Source organism: Limanda limanda, chromosome 1, assembly GCF_963576545.1.
Source record: "Limanda limanda chromosome 1, fLimLim1.1, whole genome shotgun sequence".
NCBI classification, from domain to species: Eukaryota; Metazoa; Chordata; class Actinopteri; order Pleuronectiformes; family Pleuronectidae; genus Limanda; species Limanda limanda.
In genome coordinates, this window is record NC_083636.1 from 32,410,568 (window position 1) to 32,433,118 (window position 22,551).

The 22,551-nt window shown below is 42.6% G+C and overlaps 1 protein-coding gene across 1 annotated transcript in view; it reads left to right on the forward strand.

Moving 5' to 3' along the window:
- Positions 1-21,343: 21,343 nt before the first annotated feature.
- The window catches only part of brinp1 (bone morphogenetic protein/retinoic acid inducible neural-specific 1), an 80,452-nt gene continuing 79,244 nt past the window's right edge, over positions 21,344-22,551 (forward strand). Inside the window, exon 1 of the mRNA XM_061078080.1 lies at positions 21,344-21,561. Within this exon, the coding sequence (XP_060934063.1) occupies positions 21,344-21,561 (218 nt within the window). The remainder of the gene's footprint in view (positions 21,562-22,551) is intronic.

The window sequence follows — 22,551 nt, forward strand, 5'->3', positions numbered from 1 at the left end:
TAATTTGATCTGATCCATTGGAGAAGTTACGTCTGAGGCTTTTCAAACAAAATAAAAAGTCCTCTCGCTTGCAAAATATCACAGGGCCCCACATTTTGCATTTAGCTAATTGTGTTAAAGGAGATTTTCTTTCCCATCTGCATCTGTCTGGTAATTTTGTGGGCAGCCGTGGTATAAACCCATTTCGAGGGAAATGTAATACTGTCTGGATTAGGTTCTATATCAGCGTATTATGTTGATATAAACTTCCACAGCCAGAATATTCACATACTTAACTTATTCTTCACTGTGATTGTCTTGTTCCTCTTTTAGCAGCTGCGTTAACTCATTATTTAAGGGTAGTTCGGCTGCTTTACACAGTATTTCTCCGCTATCGATGGATCCAATGACTATCTTAGTAATGATGGACCCAAAGACAATTAGCACCCATCTCTGCAGGGTCCACCTAACTCATTGCTTAGACTCCAGGGCCCGCAACTTTAATGTTCTCACTCACTCCCACTGCTCAGACATACATCACCAAGACAAACTGGCTCCACATTATAAAGCATTCAGCGGCTAAACAGACAGGGAACAGCTAGAGGAGTGAGTTTTTAAATAGACAGTCCTTGAACGGACACAAACACAACTCCATAAAAGCCGGTGATGCTCTGTCCGCTCAGTGTAGGAGAGAAAGTCCGTTGTTCCTTGTTGCCAAAAAACGCATTAATGCAGAAATGACCTCCAGCGTTGGTCAATGTAAGTTAGTATCAGAAACGTTGAACTGTGTAGAAGTTGGAGAAACACTCACACACTCAGGCAGCTTGTGTGGAAGATTAGCTTCTAGCCTCTTGCTTCTCCAAAGGTGTTGCACAAACTTCTCCAGAGTTGGGTGGCACACGGCCAACTGGTTGGTTGTAGCTCAGTTTTATGGTCCGCTGTGCCAAAAGTTTAATCAGGCTCCACATGGAGAAACAATATAAAAGTGATTCGTTGGTGGATTTAGTCCAAGAGAGAAAGAGAAATTAAACGGAGCTACTACCACAGGATTATATACAAGTTGTCAGTTCTATTAGATGCGTATCTCCCTTAAAGACGTTAGTAATGGCTGCCTTGTTTTCATGGGAATAAATAAACCATTCATCTGCTGAGTGCAAACTCTCTTTGGAATTGACGAGTTGATTCAATAAATTGCAAAGTTATTCATTGTTGGTCAAAATTCTGGGCTCAGTTCCTCACTGTCGTCGTTTTTTTTTAAACAAGCCCAAAAAATATTATTCATGTCTGTGACTCAGCTAAGTGTCTGCCAGCGTTAAAAAAGTGCCACATTTTGAGATGTGAATAATCATAGGAAAATAATCTTTCTGAAAGCAGAAAAAAATAATAATTAGGCCTCTCACAGAGCGGGCTTTAATCTTTCCAATCTTCCTCGTGCTGACTAGCAAGCGAGAAGCTCTCCCTGCTGAAATGTTTTAGGTGTCCTCAGTTATTCTAGTTATAAGGAGTTGAGAAACGTTTGCTGGAAGATTTAAAACAGTCTGGGACTCCTCGTACAAAGGCAGGAGGAGGGGGGGGGGGGGTGAGAGGCTGCTATTTTCAGTGCACACAGTATGTCCCAATTTTGAAAAATGTAACGGCGGAGCGGTCATTTGGGAGAGTGAGGAGATTCACAGACTGACCGGCGACCACTGGGATGTCCGTGAGTCGATGCACTGATGGCTCATGCTTGTGGCTCGCTGCATTGGTGACCTATATTGCAGCTCGGGGGCAGCAGCAGCAAACGACTGATCAGATTTAAAAAGAAAAAAAGAACATTGTGCTGTGTGGTCAAAGCTTTCTTATCTGGATAAGCCGCTTCCGAGACACGCGTCAACTCCACAGTTTCAGTTTTATCCTTTAAATGTCCAGTGTGTAAGATTAAGGTGAAAGGGATCTATTGGCGGAAATTGAATATGAAATAATCCCAGTGATGTTTTCACTGGTGATGTTACAGAAAATTAAACAAATTGTTGTTTTCTTTACCCTTGAATTGGCCCTTTATATTTAAATACTTTATATTTACATCAGGAGAGGGGCCGCCATGTTTTTTACAGTAGCCCAGACTGGACAAACTAAACATCTTTTGAGTTTTTATGAAAACAGAAGGTTACCACAGGTTATCTGTCACGTCTGGAAGGGGAAGGTGAGGTGAGGGGTATTCAGCTACAACATGCCACTTCACCACTAGATGTCACTCAATTCTACACACTGAACCTTTAATCTTAGTGCCAAAAAAAGCCATTTGATCAGCATATGTGCACTTATTCAATTACCAGTTTGTGACCTCCCCTTGTAATTGTAAGGTGTGTCCTGTGACACTGTGATTGCAAGCTGAAGCCATGATTATGTAAATTGACTTTGCCTTAACACAAACTAGATTTTGTGGCAGTCCTATAATCATATCGATAAAACAACTGCACAATCATGTAGCTTTGATTGTAAATCAGAAACAGACAAGCACCACTTTATTTAATGTAATCATACTAACAACAGGGGCTTCTACCAAGTAAATGATCAAATGGATGAGAGATGGTGTCAGCTTCACTGGAAGAGACCTAGTGAGGGTCCCTCTTAATTAAGGCTTCAATGCCAAGCTAATGTTAAACCACCCCTCTCCCTCGACATCATCACCTTTTCAATTCACTGTTTTCCAGAGGTGACTCTGCTCAAGGTGCTGAAACCCGCCCGAGCGTGTAAGTGTCTCTGCGAATGTCCCGCTATGCTTTATAAGTAAAGCTGTGAGGAACATTTACGTTAGCTCGCTTGTGTCTGAGTGACGAGAAAGCTTTAACCGGTAGATGAGGATGGTAATTCAAAGTGGTGGGAAAACATAATCGAGGCAGCGGCGTGTTGCCCTTAAAAATGTAGAGGCTGATGCAGACGGAATCATTTGAAGGAGAGGCATTTGAGTGGTGCAGCATTCTTCCTCCGAACAACTTCACTGCTGTAAGAGGTATTGTTGTGCGTCTGACTCCTACAGCACATGGAATGACCTGACACGGCACTTTCACAGAAGTACAAACCTCTGGAGTGTTTTATGTACCTGACCTTGCCTGTGTGTGTGTGTGTGTGTGTGTGTGTGTGTGTGTGTGCGTGTGTGTGCGTGTGCGTGCGTGTGCATGTGTGTGCGTGTGTGTCTGGCGCGAAAATCTGCCACCGCAGCGGACACGTATATTAATTAAAATTCCAGACATCACTCCTTCATGTTCACCACTGTCAATCCTACACGTCCCAGTGGTGAAAACATTAGTCCACTTTCATTCTCAACGTGTTAGCTTGACTGCATAAGCCACGCGTCCTGTGACATATAACCCGAGGTACGTTGATTGACTTGACATCCGTGCATATCTGTGATCATTTAAGCATTGCCTTCAGGGCCGTTGCCATGGCAACCCTCATAACCTTGTATCACGTCTTCTACCAATGTTCCTGTATTTGCTCAGTATTAACTCGTATTATCTTAATGTTGTACTTGTCATTCATGAAGTTATTATTTTTCATTATTTTTTAAATTGACTCAATGAATGAATGCTGATTAAACAGAGCTTCATATCGACCTGTCTGTTCCACTCATGTGAATTCACTGCGGTAGCTGGATTTTCACAACTACTGTTTTTTAAAAGGCGGATTTACACCTGAAGGCTGTAATATTGTTCTGGACATTTTTAAATATAAACTGGATTTGCCTTGGGATGGAGAATATGATTAAAAAGTAATGAATAAAATATGAAATTGCTTCCAGGTGTCTAGCCATTGTTGCTGTTATTGCCTGGCCTCTAAACAGTCTTTATGTTTTGGTTAATGATTTTCTTTAAACTACGCATGCATGGACTGTAAACATTCATTTCCACATGTTTTTAGGATCAAATCTGCTGTTTTTATGAACTTTTAAAATCAGTAAAAAAAAAATCATCTTCAGGGCGTCTGCCTGTGCTATGTGCTTTATGAGTTATTAAAGCTGCATGTGGTTTGAAAGAAGTCAGTAAAATTATGGTAAGGTAAGAGGACTTAAAGCAAAAGTAATATTTTTCGTTTTTCTTTTTTAGTATTTTTCAGTCGGAAGAGGATGAACTGGGCTTAAACATAAAAAACCGTAAAAACTAAACTAAAGCTGAACCCTGCCAAATCCCACATGTCATGTCCACTGAAGATGAAGCGGGCAGGCTGATGTTGACTGAAAGATATTGAAGCAGATGGAACTTGTGTACCTTAAAACCAACTAATGAAGAAATGTACTCGGAAGCTACAACCCCAGTAAAAGAAGATCACAACCTCAGTATTGGAAAACTGGAGAGGAAACAAAATCCAGTCTGTCACTGTAGGATACTTAATACTGAGATATTATTTTCAGCCATGAAGAAGACCTACTGTGTTATTAAAAGTAAAGAAAAAAATCCCGGATTAAAAAGGTCAAGCCACAAAAGCACTCGGTTTGCAGCAAAGAAGGTTAGGTCAACTGCCAGCGTGGTTTCCGAGAAAGAGGATCAGACGTTGCATATTTAAATGTTGAGAGTGAACTGTGGCCAGAGAACAGCTATTAATAGATAAAATGCAGAATGAAGTGAATACAGAAACACAGTGGGACAAACGGAACACACTGGGGACGCTGTGAAGGATCTCCAGACTCATTGTTGCAGTCATAGCAGTAATTTCTGAATTCCTTTCACCTTGTTTGAAATTGTATTATTTCTCCTGACCGTGCAAAGTCCTTTACATGTAGGTCAAAGTGTTAACAACTGGAAATATGCTTCTAAAATTGCTGCCACACCTCTCAGTGTCATAGATATTCCTCGGGTCCACTGCGCAGCTTTTCACGTGGCAAAAAATCAATAGCAATGAAGAGGGTCAGTGCAAGAATGGGAGATGTCTTCATATTGAGTTTTAGGTTAAAATTGGAGGTGTAAGTGCTTTTTAGGGCAATTATAGCAGCTCGGGGGAAAAAAAGCATCAGTTTACAAATGTTTTCTGCTGCCAAAAGATTTAGTCGACCATGGCAGTTTCCTATCATGGAAATATAAGTTAGATGAAGTTCAAAAGGAAAGAATCGTTCTTGACCTCTGGATTCATGTAGGACTGGTGACACCATCTTCCTACATATTTGAGTAGCTTCTCCGTCTAACATAACTGAAAATGGGCACAAAATGGCAGCAAGAACCCGTCAGAATGAGGCCTCTGTACTAGTTGTTGTAAGTTTACTTACGACACAATAAAAGTCACAGTCCCCCCAAAAAGTTAAAATCTGTTAACCTACATCTTCCTTCATGAGGATCCCACACGTGAGATTTCAGTTCCATTGGTTTCTCATGTGACCAAATCAAAAAGGCAAAATCTCATTTAGAAAAAGGTGGTGATTCCTCATAAAATCACTCTTAACTCAAAGTATTCTTTGGGTTTTCATGAAAAATGGATCAGCGAGCGAATCCCTCCTCCCGACCCAATATTAGGTTGCATGAAGAAAATGACACGTCAACATGTGCACAATCAATTTGTGTAAAGATAAAACCGACTTCCCCTTAAGAAAAAGGAAAGATGAAGTCATTTTCTCCCTGTTATGGACGATGGCGATGTGATTTATCCGCATGCCTCTGCTTCCACTCTTAAACCCTGCGGTGCTGTTTATCATTCTGCTCGTATCGGTTTATCACCGGTGATGTTTATGGCATTCATTGCATCCCTGATGAAAAAAAAAAAGTTGGGTCGTGGTCGTCTGTCCGATTTGCAGGATGGGCATTCGCATGTTTGTTTACAAGACGTTTATTGAGAAGCGGCGCTCTCATGTTAGACCGCTGCTCTGAACCATGTCAGACTCGGTCTAATGACTCCCTTCCTCTGCGGCGTCTGTGCCGAGTCCTCAGATCTGTTTTTAGTTTGTATGCACGGAGCACCTGCAGCTCTTCACACAGCGCCCTGAAATTAACTCTTTGTGAACCTAATTGGTCAATTTAGATCCATGATCACGAACCAGTTTTACAGATTTGTCTTATGCATCTAGTATTTTAGTTTGTATACAAAAATGCTTTAATTGATTTAATTCTCTACCTTGTATCTTGTGACATTTTGTACATTTTCCGCTTTTGGAACAAACCTCCCGGTGCATTAGGCCCAGTCCTCGATGAAAGAAGCGAAATGAGATAAGGGTCCAGTTTGATTATCAGGCAAACACACATGGCCCACATTGTTTGGCCTGGTTTAGCTCATCCACACAACTAAAAAGAAGCTTTCTGGCACACTGTAGTAACCCTATTATTTCACGAGTACACTGTGTGTGATGTGAATGCCCAGAGCCTCATCACCACCTGGTTCCTTGCTGACTCAACTAAGCATTCAAATTCTCCTTCATGACAAAATTGACCAAAAACAGTCTCAGTGCAGCAGAGGCTATCATGCACTCTTGGACTCCGCTCACCTCTGCTTTGGTCTCCGTCAAGGCTGTTGGGATTACCAATAAACAATGGCAGCGGGTTGCCAACTGGCAGCCCAGCTCGATGGCCTGGTGGAGGGAGACGACTCCGCCAGCTGGCCACTCTTCACCACTGGTGCCAGCCACTGTCCCTTATAGAAACACGTGGGTAGTGTTCAGTATGGATGAGTGCTCGGTCTGTTGGGCATCCATCATCCTCTGCAGGTTATAACCCTGTCAGGGCCTGGAGGCAAGAGTCGGACTGTATGTTTATAACTGCAATTTACCTGTGTTAGATAGTAGAGGGTGTTAACGTATAGCTCTGCTGCAGGGTGAGCTTGTGCCATTGGGCCCGGGCTGCAGCTGCCTTGTTCAAACCTGGAACTGTGAGTCCCACTTCAGAGAGGAAACGATTGGAGGGTGAATAAAAGCTCGAAGTCAGTCAATTGGCCCTGAATTGCCTGAACTTAACTGCAATATCAGCAGTCCACAAAAGAGTGGCTGGCTTGGTCAACCTTTTTTTTTTTTTTCTTCACCCAGCTTAACTCGCTCGGTCCCTCACATTGACATCAGGGCCAGGTGGACAGGGAGGAAGTGAAAATTGAGGAGGCAGTGTGCTCGATTTATCAGTAATTATGGAGTGCTATTTTCTCTGTCTCCCATCTTTGTCCGGCCCGGGAAGCAGTAGCCATTCTTTAATCTTGACACCCGGTGATCATGTAACGCAAGGAAGTGCCTATTACAGGTGGAGAGAAATTGGAGGGTGCCTTCTGTCCGCATCCTCTTCTCAGGGAGCCGGTGTAGCAGGGGTGGTGGGTGTGGGGGTGCCTGAGCGAGGGGGAGAAGGGGGTCAACAAGAGATGGAGCTTGAGGTAGTGCAGACAATTACTGAACTGGTTTTCCAAACTCAAGAGGTTGTGCACAGTGGAGGCGTTAAAAGAAACATCCAGGCAATCTGCAGTTAGTTTGTCTTCATAGAAAAAAAAAAAAAGAACTTGCCAGAGGACATGTGAACTAATTTGATGTTTTAGATGAAAACAGCTGCAATGATGTGAAATGTGTAAAGCGGAGCAGGTCTTTATACTTCATGCTGCTCCCTCTGGGCTTGCTTTTTTCACTCAGTCAAACACAATCAAGTAAATTTAGGGGAATATACTTTGGGATGATTGTATATCAGATAATATTAATCAGCAGACGGAGATGCAAGCCGGGCGAAACGCTGCGTTTAAGTGGTGCTTTTGATTTGAGTTCAACTCTGTATCCCGCAGTTTAAAATATATATATCAAAAGAATAAAACAAGTTATTTTTATAAGTCTCAGTTTTTCCATGGACATTGAACCTCACAGTTCATTCTTTCAGTTTTTTTTAATTGGGTAACTGGAAACCCCTTATTAATTCACTCAGGTGATTTGGTCTGCCCACTAACCAAAAGGTTGGTGGTTTGATTCCCTCCAGGCTACATGCAGAAGTCACTTTGGGAAAGATACTGAACCTCAAATCTATGTTACAATGTGACAACCCGTCTCTGAAGTATATTTGCTTCACCCAGATAAAACGTGATTTCCGGCAAGGTCGCCTTAGCCAGAGCTAGCATAGCATTTCAACTATCTGAAAAATATTTCACATTGTGAGGTCTCACTTGTAAAATGGCGACGTGCACCAAATGCAAGACTTCAGTGTCGGGAGGTTCCAATTTTCATACTTGCAATAGGCCACATAACAAATGATAGCAATCATCACGTCCACACAGAGTAAGTACCATACAGCTTTTGAAATAGATGTGCATTAGTTCTTTTTTTAAATGCACCAGGTATCTGAAAATCTCTGGATAAGACTAGAAAAGTGCTATACAATCAGTTCCATGCAGGACATAATGAGATTTATTCTGCAAAACTTCAGTGGGTGACACACTTGTTTTCTTCAGCGAAAACAGCAGAGACTTTGGAAATGATCATTGACTGAGTGTCTTAACATGAATAATTTGTTTTGTGAAGCGCCTGGGGTACTAATCTGGCACCTTACTCCACCGACATCACTCTTTATAAATTTGCAGCAACAGGAAATCACCTCGTGCTGAGATGATTTTTTCCCCCATCAGGCCTATATGTTGTTCTTTGCACAGAGAAGACAGACGGGTGCAGACGCTAAGTGGTTGATGTATGAATAAAGAATCCCAAATCAGGACCCACCGTGGGCCTATTTGTTACAGCGAATTGCCGATTTAGCACGAAAACCCGACAAAATCCGACAAGCACGCCTGATCCAGACGGGAAAAAAACGATTTGTGTTTCAGTCAGATTTGTGTTAGAGTCAAACCGCTGACTGTGTTCCGTCTGAGGAAAGATGCAAAGTGTGCACTGTAAATACAGAGCCACTCATATATGATTCAGTCAGCCACTGCATACCGCAAACATGTTCTGCTGGGTCTAGCTCCCAACGAGTTAATTATGGATGCAATGCCACAGCGATGTGCGTATTCCGCTGCGGTGTTAATGTTACATCATGGCTCCATGCGGTGCTTCGTGGGACGGTTGCTGTTCGGTGGAAATGCTTCTTGCAGCAATGTTGCCTGAAGGTTGGCAAAGTTGCATCGCAGGCATATGGCGCTGCGTTCAAATCTCAGCCGTGCGCGGGCGTCTTTGTGTCGGCGTTTTTGTTGCGAATGTTTTTTCTCAACTGAGACTGGCCTCAGACATGGACTCGGAAAAAAGACGCTTAAGGGACATAATGATTATTATTGTAATGCTGCTACAGTTGCAACCATAAGATATTAAATTATGTGGTTAATAGCATGTGTTCAGTCGTTAATGAAATATGACACATTACTAATATGTATTTCATTGATCCTGTAAACAGATTCTGTATCTCTGCTCACTCAACCCCCATAAATCATATAATATGTGCCGTGCCATGCTTTGCAAATGGATGATCATCGATTTAATCTAAGGGGACATTGACTCGGATGCATTTATATAAATACACACAAGTTCACAAATCACACAGGCCTGGTCCGTCTCCAGAGACCTCAGTGCCGCTGATGGAGCTGGTGTTGTTAGTTTTAATGATGGAGAGGCCAGTCCAGGTGAAGCTGCAGCCCGGCCAGCATCCTCTCCGGTGTTTTCCGCACACTCAGCACACCAACATGACACCGATGTAGGACAGAGAAGAGGCAACGCGGCACATTCGAGTCACAGCGGTGAGCATAAAGAAAGAAAAAAACAACCCCGCAGTATATAGCCTTTGGCTGGGGAACAGCCTGGCTACGTTCAAGGAGCAATCGTTCTGAAAACAGATCACCTTTAACAGAGGAACAGATAGTGACATACTGCCAGCGTATTACTGAGCACAGGAGGGATTCCACGGAAGGTGCTTGTACTTTGATGCTCCGCTCCAATGTTCTTTTGTGTGAACGGTTCATCAGACGAGTCCATTATCACTGTAAATTAACTCAGCGAAAGTTTAATAAGGAAGGCTACTCTTTTTTTTTTATTCCTTCACCTCCAGGCTACTCCTCCATTCATTACACCCGCGAAGCCACGCCTCTCGGCTGCCATCCTTTCATTACCACCTCCTTCCATTATCACATCGTTTTAGAATTCAGCAGGCGAATTACTCGCAGTTCTTCCTCCAATCAGGCAAACCTCACATGTACCCCTTCTCTCTTGCTCTCAAGGGTGAGACTCACTAAGTGGTGAACTCCATATTAACCCATTCCACTGAGCAGCATAACATTGACTTTGCACTGAAACACTCAAGATATCTCCACATTTGCTCTCGTAATAAGAAATCCAGCAATGTGTATAATAACATTAACACAAAATTGGCCAAGCGTCCTAATACACACGTTCACACCTTCGAGTCCACGAGCTATTACGACCTTACTGACGACTGTTGAAATTGCCTCCAGCCACGTGAATAGAAAATGCAGAGGTTGTCTCATGTGGACTTAAAAAAAAAAGAAAAAGTCTTCACAGCAACAATGGCATTGATGGAAAAGCAGTGAAGCAGGCAGGAAAAAAATCAACCAAGTGAAACCGAGTCGATAAGAAAGTTAGGGGGGAAATTTTCCAGACGTCCTTATCGTCCCTAAACACACCACGAGGACAATCTGTTTTGTTAACGAAGTTCACTCTGAATGGCAGCTCCGAAATGCAGGTTGTTTTTTTAAGCCGACAGCCACGTTCGATATATAAAAATATATTGTTTAAACATTAAACTCACACCCTTTGCAGGCTTGAAAGGAAAATTCAGACATATAGGAGAAGCTTCCTCCATTTAAGAACCACAGAATCGACAATAACATCCACTAGCTGGTGTTTTTGAAAGTATGGGAGAATATCATTTTTTGCCTCCATGTCATTTTATTTATAGCCGCTATAGTTATTTTTTATGTATTATAACAGATGCTTGAATTATTACACAACAGTTCACCTCATGACTCCTTTGACTTCTTTCCTCAGGAGGAAGGAGGCCAAAGAAACGCTGGAGCATGGGAAAATGAAAATGCTAGCCTGGTGGCAAAAACCTCTGAGCTACGGCATAAAGAGAGAACAGCTTAGGGAGGGGGGGGCGGCGGCAGCAGCGGAAGAATTTCAAAGGCATGAGGTCAAGAGCACTCTATTTTCAATCTTAACATGGGGATGGGTACAAGTCGGCCGCCATAACCCATATCAAGGGCGCGTTTTTGTAAATGATAACCTCCCAAGTAGAGGAGACGGAAACCGCTGCAGACAGGGAAGAGCTTTTCTCAGCAATAACCCACAATCTTTTTATTCGTATCAGGACTCTGTGTACTGGGATTGTGTGCCCGCATGTGTGAACAGCGCATGTGAGCGCGCTTGTAGAAACAGCGCATGACAGAGCATCTCCCAAAAGGTGCAAAGACGCCTTACCCTTACTCAAAGCAAAATCTGTGAATTTCATAACATGGACAAATATTTACCACCACATTTATTTAGAAAAATAAAAAGCTGTTTTGACCTCCATTTCCTCCCCCCTGTAATTGCACTCATGTGTCTCTCTGATCTATCGACCAATCATATTTGCATCTGTAATCAGACAGTGAAAAACTCTCTAAATAAGTCCAAATGAATGATTTCCATCTGTTTTGGCTCTTAATTGTTATTGTCCTTGGCACTTGCTGGGTAATCACTAAAAATGCTCCAGGGGCTGAATGGCAGATGTGTCCAATTCAGCTGGAGGCTAGAAGCAAATCCATAGCCCATCCTTGAAAAACACTCTTTACATTTATGAGATATTGCAGCTCCAGCGTTAGAATGATTTGAGTATGAAAGGTAGAGAACTATAAAGGTACTCTGTATGAGTCGACAAGCCTTGAGGAACTACACAACACTAAATTGCAAATGACTCACACTGTAGGTTAATGGACGACACTAAATTACATTTGAAACTGTGTGTACGTTCTAACTGTGATGGGGATTGATCCCGGCACTGGTCAAAACACCCGAAGAATATTGATGTTCATGCTCAGTGCTCACATGAGGTGTACGTGCTTCGCAGCAGTTCAGTTTAGCAATGCTTAATCTGCAAGGAATTGAGATGGGAGTGTGTTTTTCTTTTTTCTTTTGTTTTCCACCATCTGCTCTGCATCTCTGCAGATTTTGCTGATTTATGGAGCCCGCCGAGTCTGTGCTGGCTCCTCTGCTTTTCCCTTCCATTTCAACAAATTGATGGCTTTGAATTAGGAACAATAGGAGCAGCGGCCGTCACCTTAACACCCCCGAGAGCCAGGCGGGGGGTCAGATAGGGGACTCTTGCCAAAGTCTCGGGAGTGGTGATTCGTCAAAGGGGGTGAATAAGAAGGTAAACATCAAATTGAGGGGAAAATTAGGTCACTAAATCCAGGAATCGCAGAGAAGTGCAGCAAGCAAAGGCAAAAAAAAATAACCTCCAGCAGCTGGACAAAACCTCTCTCCACATAATGCCAGTGGGCCGCTCCCCTGAGAGGGCGGCAGCTGTTATGTATTCCAGTCAGAGAACCAGCCCCCCTCCTTAAAAATGGCATAAACGTGTGTAAAGTTGTCATGAAAACATTATTTGAAGCGACATTAAGACTCAGAAATGTGCTGGCGAAACACTTCCCTTTATCTTTCCCCCTCTCTTACTACAGACCATTTTGCCCTGGGATTTATAAACACCCACAAATGGCAGACATCGCCCCAAGTATGACGGTTGTTCCGAGTGCAAGCGGGGGAGGGACAAGTTGGGGAAGAAACACATTGTATTGTTTCAAGCTTCATCTCGAGCCGGAGCTGATAAAATCCAGGCTGGGGATTAGGAGCAACATTTCTTTTTACCCCTGACTGGAATTCTGTGCCTCAGATAATGAAACAGGATCAGCAAGTCTAGTCCTCACCCTGATAAGGTGATACTTTCCTCACCTGTGTCTTTCTAAAATAAAATGCGGCGCAGCAGTAGCGTTGCGTGTCGTCTTCACAGTTGCCTCGCAACAATGCTTCATCACACCCCACCCTGCGGAGCTGATAGTGAGATTTGAATTAATTGTTACAGACACAAGCAATTATGACAGATCAGTCACAGAAGGGGGAAAAAAAGAGGAGGGAGGATCTGCTGTTTAATTCTGCTGGTAATTACAGTAAAAGATGATGTGAGTTTCATCGCAGTTCCATTAAGTGCAAGCTGTGGATGTCATATTTCACTGGATGTAGGAAACACATCTTGAAGGGCAAAGGGAGAGCACACGCCTCCTTCAAGGCCCAACAGTGTCCTTATGGAACCGTGTTTAAATTCGCTAGATCAAAATTCAAATGTGGATCGGCACCAAATTTTGTATAATCATTTATATCAGTGCCCTGAAATTCCATCAAGATCCATGAATAGATCTGTGAAATCCATTCAAATTGTAAAAAAGAACGCCCAATCCAGAGACTTTATGGGTTTTTCCTTCGGTCATGCCCCACCCCTCCACACAATGTCACAGCTAAATTATTAGTTATTATTGCGTAATCCTGCTAACTCTCAAACACAGATGAAAATGGGGCAGAGGTAACAATGAAGAACATCATGCTCGCATACAGACATGTAAAACCAGGAAAGCACCTACTATGTTCAGCTTATCTCACAGTGAAAACCTTTTCCTACTCCCTGTGAGACCCTCTTTATTCCCTGTTCATCAGCTCTTTCTGGCCTAGACCTTTCGGATCTGGTCAGTGGAAACCGTGCCGTTGATAACATCACTTGACATTTACATGCATGAGCAGCGAGGATCTGCTCCGCGAAACAGTGTCATTTACGTCCTCCCAGCAACTCCTATCCGGCCTCTGATTCATGTCGGGGGCTCCTCCGGGTGCGGTTTGAGTGTGACCAGTTAAGGGAATGGAATTTGCTCCGCCATTTTTTTTTTTACACCTCTTACATTTCTCCAGCGGAACATTAGGAGAACAGGTAGCATTTTGCACAATTGCATTCGCCTTAACTGCCTTTGTAAGGAAAGGTGAGAAACGACATATTTAAAATAAAGACTGTGCCCAGCGAAGTAAATCGAAGGAAAGCAGTCACTGGTTTCTCATCAATAAAAACACAGAGTAATTAGAGAAAGCACTTGAAAGCCAATTTGCGAGTTGACAAATGATCAATCTTCATCTGCGCCGTAGCCACAGTGGCATAAAGAAGCAGCGGTGGATGAGCTGACAAATGGCGTGCGCGGGTTGCTAGCATCTCATTCTTTGGTTCTAATAAGGTAGAACGCTTCTGTTTTCCCTATCAGCTCCAAACACCTTCCCCTGGACAGGGATTGAACGCGGGAATAAATCAGCGCTGCCTTGCTCTTTTTCACTTCACGTGTACAAGAGACATATGTTGCCGATAATCAGTTGAGCTCTCCCAGTCCCACCATTAAAGAGGAGATGCCTTCTGTGTATAAACATAACAAACCGAAGGGGAAAGTAAATCAGCACGGAACAAAAAGAGAATTCAAGTGTCGCAATATGTTTTTTTATGCTCCTCTCTGAGGAATCCGTCACGAGCTTCGTTTTTTATTTCATGCAAAATGTAATTGCTGTTCCGTTGGTTAGTCGGGATCCTGCAGCCTATACCTTTGCCCTCCACAGACTTCTGCTCTCACGCTCATTCTGGAAACCTTATTAATTAGTTTGCTTTATGGCAGAGACGGCGCTTGTTTAGAAGCCTCTCGTAAACCGCCCCCACAGTCTTGCTGTTCAACTGGGCGGCGATCAAATAAACCTCGGCAGCAAACCCTCGCGCCGCTTCACATGACAGATGCAGCCGACTCTCTCTCTCCACCCCTCCACCCACCTCCTCCGGCTCCCATTGATCCTCCCCGTCTCTGAACAGGGTTTGGACACAATAATTCAGCAGCCAGGTAAATTGGAATAACTCTAACCATTAGTGAATTAGTTTGCTCTTTAAAATCAGCCATTGATCCCCGCTCCGAGCCGGGCTGATTGGTTGCTGACCAACCAGAGAATTTAATTATCAGGCAGGAGTGTTGCTTGCTCAGCCATGTTTTCCTGAAGGTCAGGGAGCCACTGCAGTCCTTCCCAAAGAAACAACAGGGCCGAGGAGAGAGAGAGAGAGAGAGAGAATCCAGTACAAATGTAGTTAGCCACGCCGGCCCTCCCATTCCTCCTTTGCTTCCCGGCAGTTGCAAGTGTCAGACCATTACCACGCTGTTGAAGACGCGGCTCTGAGCTGTGCAATAATAACTCTGTGAATTCAGATGACACCGGTTTGGCACATTTAGATGCAACTCTGCTCTCTCTTTCCTCACTCTGTCATTCCCTGGCATCAGCCTCACACAAACCTCTGGTCCCCAAGAGGTCATATTAATATGAACTAACTTATAATAGCCCAGAGGAGAATAAAATTCATTTTTAGGCTGCCAGCCGTCCATAACCCTATGTCAACGGTTTTCGCCTCCCCGTGCGCATTATACCTGTATCACCGAGTTTGAAATTAGCTCAGAGGCGTTCATGCTAATAACAGTTCAGAGAGAAATCCATCTCCTGATATTGTTACATTCCCATCCAGAAATTATGCAGGAAATAAATACTACATATTGCTGGCCAAGCCTTATGCTCGACCGGAGAAAGAAAGATGGATAGTGCAGAGATACCTGTCTGCCTGTCCCCTTGCAAAAGGCCTCATTCTTCCCTGGTCTCTTGCCTCCCTGGGATTGAGAATACAAATAAGGGGAACAAGCCCCCCCATTCTTATGAACTTTACAGAATAAAGAGGGACACTAAGGACCCCACACAGGGGAGAGGGGGGATTGATTGGCAAAGCGAGTGACTGCACCAGAATGGAGATTGAATCCCCTTGAATTAACCAGAATGGAGGAGGAGTTGCGGCATGAATAAGGCTGCTTAAAAAGAGGATGGAGAAAACAAGGCCCCCCCTTGTCCTATCTTGTGATTTCCTGAAGCAGACATCCTCCCCTTTTTACCCTGCTCATTCAAGGGTAGACGTGATCCACTTTCTGTCTCTGCCTCTCCCCGTGTCGCTAATCCACTCTGCAAATAACAGTAATCTGCAAATAAGAGAAAAATAAAGAACGTTACGCTGTCATGGCAGCAGGCAAACATGTGGAACGCATGTGAGGATTGGTGTATGAAATGATTTCTCACAACAGGACAGAAATACTGCAGGATGGAGACAGAGGTTGATTGAGTACACCGGGGTGGAGTCATGATGGGTTGTTTTATTCGTTGAGTCATCATACAAGTGCTCTTGAAATGTAGAAAGGTGTAATTTGTTAGTACGAATATATTAAACGGGATTTGTTGAACCAGCTCTGCACATTTACACTCTTAATATTGAGGTGGTTTGTCTTTATGATTAAAAATGCAGTCTCTATACTATGAAATATTACAAAATGAATCTGGTACGTTTGCTCTCGCCTCGGCCATTTCACATTTTGTCCTCCTCCTTCGAGCGAACCAAAGTCCCGTGGGTATATTTTTCTCCATCACAGTGAGATCAGCCCTAAGCATCCCTCTCAAAGAAGCCATTTCCCATTTGAACATATCGAATCCACTTCAGCGAGAGGAGGAGAGGAGCACGGTGCCAACATCACTTCAACGCCGCCCTGCTCCTCGGCCTTCAATCTACTCCGACTTTGATGTGGGTGTGACACCGGCTGTTGTAGCTCTTCATGTGTAACTGATGGGATCGGTTCTATCGTTCACAGAACGTGAAGAAAATGTATTTAAATTTATAGTTTGACTTAATGACCATTCCAACAGATTATTGGCATCCCTGCTGGTTTCAAACCTGACAGGCAGTATTTACATTGACCTTAGTGTTATGACAGTATCAAGAAAATCTTCAGATGTCCTGTCACTGTGACAATGACCTTTTGTATTGTGTGACAATGATGTGACAATAGGAGTTCGTAGTCTCCTCATTTAGGATATTGCTGATTTTGTGAATTGTGTCCCATAACCCTCAGATTCCCTCCTGAGAACACCAACAATAAACCCATTAAGAGAGTTTGGAATCTATAGGTCACTTTATCTTTAAATGTCAACCTCCAACCCCTTAAACCTTTTCCACTTTTGCGCTGGTCTTGCAGAAACAGTCAGTACCAGCGAGGGAGTGGCTGTAGTGGACCAGCTGTTAAACTGTCCCCACGGTTCTCCGCCAAATTATTTGGCTCTCCTTGCGACGGCATTGAATCTGGGCAAAGATTATTAACCAAATGTTTTATCTCCCCCCCAGCTAATTCCACATCATCCGCCCTCAGTGGCTTATTTACATGGTTTGATGTTTGGCTTTTTTGGCGAGTCAGCACTTCCTGCGTGTGAACGCGATATTATTCTTGGAATAAACTTTTTCTGTGAGGTAAACACTGCCATCCGCTCCTCGTAGCCTCCATATTAGAACTGAAAGCCTGCTGTAGAGTCTGCATCTTAGAAAGGGAAGAATTAGTGTGTGGTTCCAAGTCGCAGCCCACTTCCTGCTGTGCAGCTGGTGCACTGCACCACATGACTCCAACCCTGGAAACCACCCCCGCCCCCACGAGAACAAGGTTATGCTCCAGTGTTCATTGATTCAAAGCGCGGCCCTCAAATTGTGCTGGGAGCGTGCACTAAACTCATTCTGATCAAGCCATCAGTCTTTCTTCTAATAATGATGTTTTCCAACTACAAAGACATTTTTTCTCATTATTAAGAAAAATGTTATCTTTCAATCCTGAGAAAATAGTTTGCTTAGTGAAAAAAAAAACAAAGATATGAGGCTTCCCACTGATCAATCGCAGCATTAAAACCAGTTACCTGTTTAATGTTCAGAGCTCAAGTTACCACAACGACTTGTATTTGTTCATTATTCCTCTTTATCACCTGCTGTTTGTTCCCCTTTTATCTCCCAATAAATCGTGGTTTAATGTGTGATGATGTTCGGATGCGAAACACGGCGCCGACGAGCAGACAACCTGGCGCGAGATGAGACGGTTCTCGTGGAGGCACGAAATAGAGAGATCACAAACGAATGGAAAGTTGGCTTATAGAAAGACGCGGTGAAGATTTGCTCTCATCATGTGGCCGTATGCGTTTTAATGCAGTCACTGCAGGAGGGTTCAGGGAATCAGACAACAGCGAAGCCTCAGGTGGTGGAAGTGACGGACTCTCGGTCAACTGCAGGACTGATTAACGTTGGTACAGCAGCAAATGCTAAAGCCCCTTTTAGCCTGCGAGGTGAACATTTTATCCTTTATTCCACCTTGCTCATCAATATGCAAGGTATGAACACGTAATCGAGGGGCGTTGTTGTTCTTCAGCGGAGGTCAGTCCCAGAGCCAAATCGATGTTTTCGTAAAAAGGGACGGTTGGAATGAGGGGAGGGACGGACGCCTCTGCTGCTGTGTCACATGTCTCAACTCTGATCCCCAAATAGTGTCGGCATGTTTGGTTCAGTGTTTCAAACAAAGACAGGATAATGAATGTGGGATTCCTATAGAAAAGCGGTTTAACTCACTTTAAAGTTAAGGTGCAGCCTATGATTTGTTATCTCTCTCTCTTTGTTTATTGGGTTTATTTGGTGTTGAGTTGGCGACACAGCCGTCAGAGAGTGATCAAAGCAAATAAAACACTTGACAACTAAGTTATGTTGTGTGGCAGCTATTTTTACACATTCAGTTCACAGTTTGTTGTATTTGATGAGTTTACCCTCGTCTGGAAAAAATCTGACCTAATCATCCCTGCAAACATAACTGACTCTGGTGAAAATGTATAATTTGTGGTCCTCTCCTGAAAAGACTGATCTGGGCACCACAACTCTAAGGGCTAAGTCATACAATAACAAACAATGGATTCCCCAAATGCAATGTCATACAAAGAGTCATTTTAACTTCATGTTAGAGTTAGTAAATTCATACATTACTACATTCACTCCATGCAAAGAAAACCCCATCCGACATTTCAAGCACTCATCTCAATCTGCCAATCAGAGAATTTCAACAAGATTTTATGGGTGAACGCTGTAGTGAAGTGATTTATTTAAATACCTTCATCAATCATTAATTTGCTGGAGCATTGCTTGGAGTCAATACTGCATTTTCTGAAATGGTCAATATTAAGTGCTGAGAAGGTTAATGATCACAAGCATACATAAATGCTGCGTAAACATCCAGCAATTAAAGTAACCATCATGAACTGGCGTTTTCTTTAGCTATGTTTTACACTGACACATTTCCTTAAACTTCTTTTAATATGAATATTCATCCCCCCATCTTTTCACAATATCATTATCAATCCTGCTCTCAGCTCCGTCCCTCTCAATCAGATTACAATTCTTTTATTTTGACAGCCAAACTCAAATAAGTCTAATATAATCAGCAGGCCTGTTCAGTACACTGACATATTTTGTCAGTGCCACTGAGTATCTGACTGATGGAAGGAGGCGACTGACAATTATATCTGAAATGCAGTATTCTTAGTTGATGGAAGAAATTTAATTACAATCAGTCTTAAGAACTGATTAGAATACTGCACATATGGCCGCATAATAATAATTAGTAACACAAGTAGAAATATTCAAGTTTTCCCAGAGTAGATGAAGCAGAGTTTTAAATAATAAAATACAGACTGGATTTAAGGTGTCACAGGAAAGTGACAGAATCGTTTTAACCATTAAAAAAGAAAAGAAAAAAAATCACCCTTTAAGAATGCAATTGTGATCACTTTTTAACTTTATGCAATCGAGCAGTTCATCATCTATTTAACAGGAAAAGATTAAGCCCATTAAATTCTCTCTGCTCTTTTATGATGCGTTATTGTCTAATAAAGCATGAAAAGGGTGAAGAATTTTCTTTTTCCTTTTTTTTGCACACACCAGCACTTGATAGCGCGCAGATGTGTGTGCTCCGCGGCCAGGGGCCAAAGTTCTTAAATGCAATTACTGATGAAAATCATTTCCTTATCAGTAACACAGACATAATTTCCACTGCCAAGTTCATAATAATATTCACAGTCATTTTAATGATCTGTTTAAAATCCCTTTTTTTAATGTTAACCATGATGTGATGTTAAATATTCTGTTTTCTTTCAGTGTAATGGAGCTTTTACTGCAATAAAGCTGCAAATAAATAGGCAATTGTGATATGCTCTTACAATATGTTTGAATATTAGTCATTGTATTTGGAGCCTAGAGATACATTTAAATTGCCCAATCTATGCAGGGATTTAAAGAAACAGTAACACCATGTATCTGGGCATTGAAGATCTGTTTTTAGACGATGTGTTTGTACAGATTTTGCACCTTTGCTGATCTGTGTGCAGTTCCCCCCCCCCCCCCCCCCCCCCCCTCTCTCTTATTATACACTGGGTCATGCTTTGTATTCTTGTGCCACTGTGGAATGCTAAGAGCAGCATTACAGTTGTATTATCCATCTCTGGTAGCTTTGGTGGAACCATTCATGAGGTTGCGAGTCAATAGGTGAAAGTTGAAAATCTCTATTTCTTATTATCTATGATGTAATTTTACAAATTGGGGTTTCCTTTCAGAGTAAGGGACTTTTTAACTGCATACAATTCTGTAGTGCTATTATATGTTTGAAAATGTGTCATAAGTTATTGTATTATCTGCCTGAGTTACATTTAAATTGCACATGCCATGAATCTGGGCTTGTCAGGATCTGTTTCAAAAACGCGATTCTACCGATTTTGCCCCATCGCTGATCTAAGTGCAGTTTATTTTTATTTTTATCCTTATTCGTCACCTCTTTTATTAGACACTGGGTCATGCTTTGTATTACAGTGCGATTGTGTAATGCTAAGGGCAACTTTAAAGATGTATTATTCATCCCTGACAGCTTTAGTGGAACCAAAATGAAGTCTCATTTTGCCTTTGATGAAGAAATGGCAACATTTTGTTCCACAATGTTTTTCATGAAGTGGCGAGTCAATAGTTGAAAGTTTCCTGCAGCAGTAATTGACACCACTGGGTTAGGGGAGCTGGTGTTCTCCCACATTAATGACTGGGTGTCATAACATATCATGAAGCAGCCTTCTAACCTTGTCAGAATTTATCATGACACCAATTATATTAAAAAAAAGAAGAAGATGACAGCCACACGGCTCTGGGTGCACTTCAGGCTCATCTGCAAAAGGGGAACAGTCTTGTATGGAGGAGCACAATCTGTGTGGTGTTCTTAAAAAAAAATTCTGAGAAAGTGCAGAAAATAAATACAAATCATGTCACGGCAAAGTGACAGTGACAAGGGCACTATCTTATTTGTTCAGTACAACACAATTAACCTAACACTGTGGCATTTTCTTGTTCTGCTAAAATAGACTTTGTCATGTAACAGCTCTTTCTTTTTTCTGTGTCTCCCTCCCTCCCCCCACCCCCCCTTCTTCTCTCCTCTCCCATCAGGTCTCCAAATAATGGAGCGAGAATGAACAGAGAGCGGCTTAAAAAAAAGCATGAACTGGAGGTTTATTGAGGTCATCTGCTTCCTGTTTATATGGGACCATATAACAGTTCAGTCTTCCCGCCAGGACCCATTGGCCACTGAGCAACATGTCACCAAGCAATATGACTGGCTCATCTCGGACCGCGGACCTTTCCACCACTCTCGAAGTTATATGTCCTTTGTGGAAAGATTCCGCCAAGGATTTACGACCAGATATAAAATTTATAGGTGAGTTCACTTTCAGCCTGTGTACTGATGCCACGCAGGCTTTTTTTAAAGAGACTGTCTTTTTTTTTTTCTTAACGGCTTTTCTATTTTCAGGTTTCAGCTGCAAAAAGCACCACTGTGTACATTTCTGAACCTATTAAGTGTGCATTTTTAATATACATCTGCAGCTTCTCTCAGCGCTGCAAACTTCTGTCTGCTACAGGACCTCTGCACTCCTTCACTCACGTTCCAAGTCGGTTTTATTTTTCGAGGTTCTCTTTAGACAGTATATAAAGATGGATGGACGAGTCTTCACTTCATCACACTATCCATAAATGACACCAAAATATGAACTACCTAATAAGTCAAACATCATCTTCCAGAACAATTATTGGATTTTGATCTATTTTCCCGTCTACTAACATGGAGGAGGGAGGACTCGTGACCTATGCCGCAACCATCCACCAGCGGGCGCTCTAGAGGCAATGGCTTCACTTAATGGGTAGCAGTCATGTCGTCCATCTTTATGTACAGTCTATGATTCCCTCAAACTGAATGAGGTGAAATAAAAAGAACAGTGAGAAGAGTAAGATTAGGTAATAAAACTGTACGGTGTCATTGCACGGATGCACATTTATATTAATCTGCCAGTCAGTAACATGTACTTTGCAGTGAGGGCTTCTCTAGAAATATTGCATTGTCAGGTGCAGTGTGCCTGAGTGAGAAGTGCTGCCTCACTTTTATTCATTTCTACAAATCTGCTCAAATAAAGAGGGGGGTGGGGGGGAACTCGGAGAAAGGAGGGAAAGATTTCAAAAGAGGGGAAAATGGTAGAGCAGAGACGGAGATATCCTGACCTTTATTCCGTTGTATGGGTCAAGACCCAAAAATGCTGGATTCTGCACCTCCCATAATTCAGTCTGATTGCGTTTTTCATTAGATTCTCCGAGTCGGGGGTGCACATGACCTTCAAAGTGCAATATAGTGCCCCGGATGATAACACCAAATAAA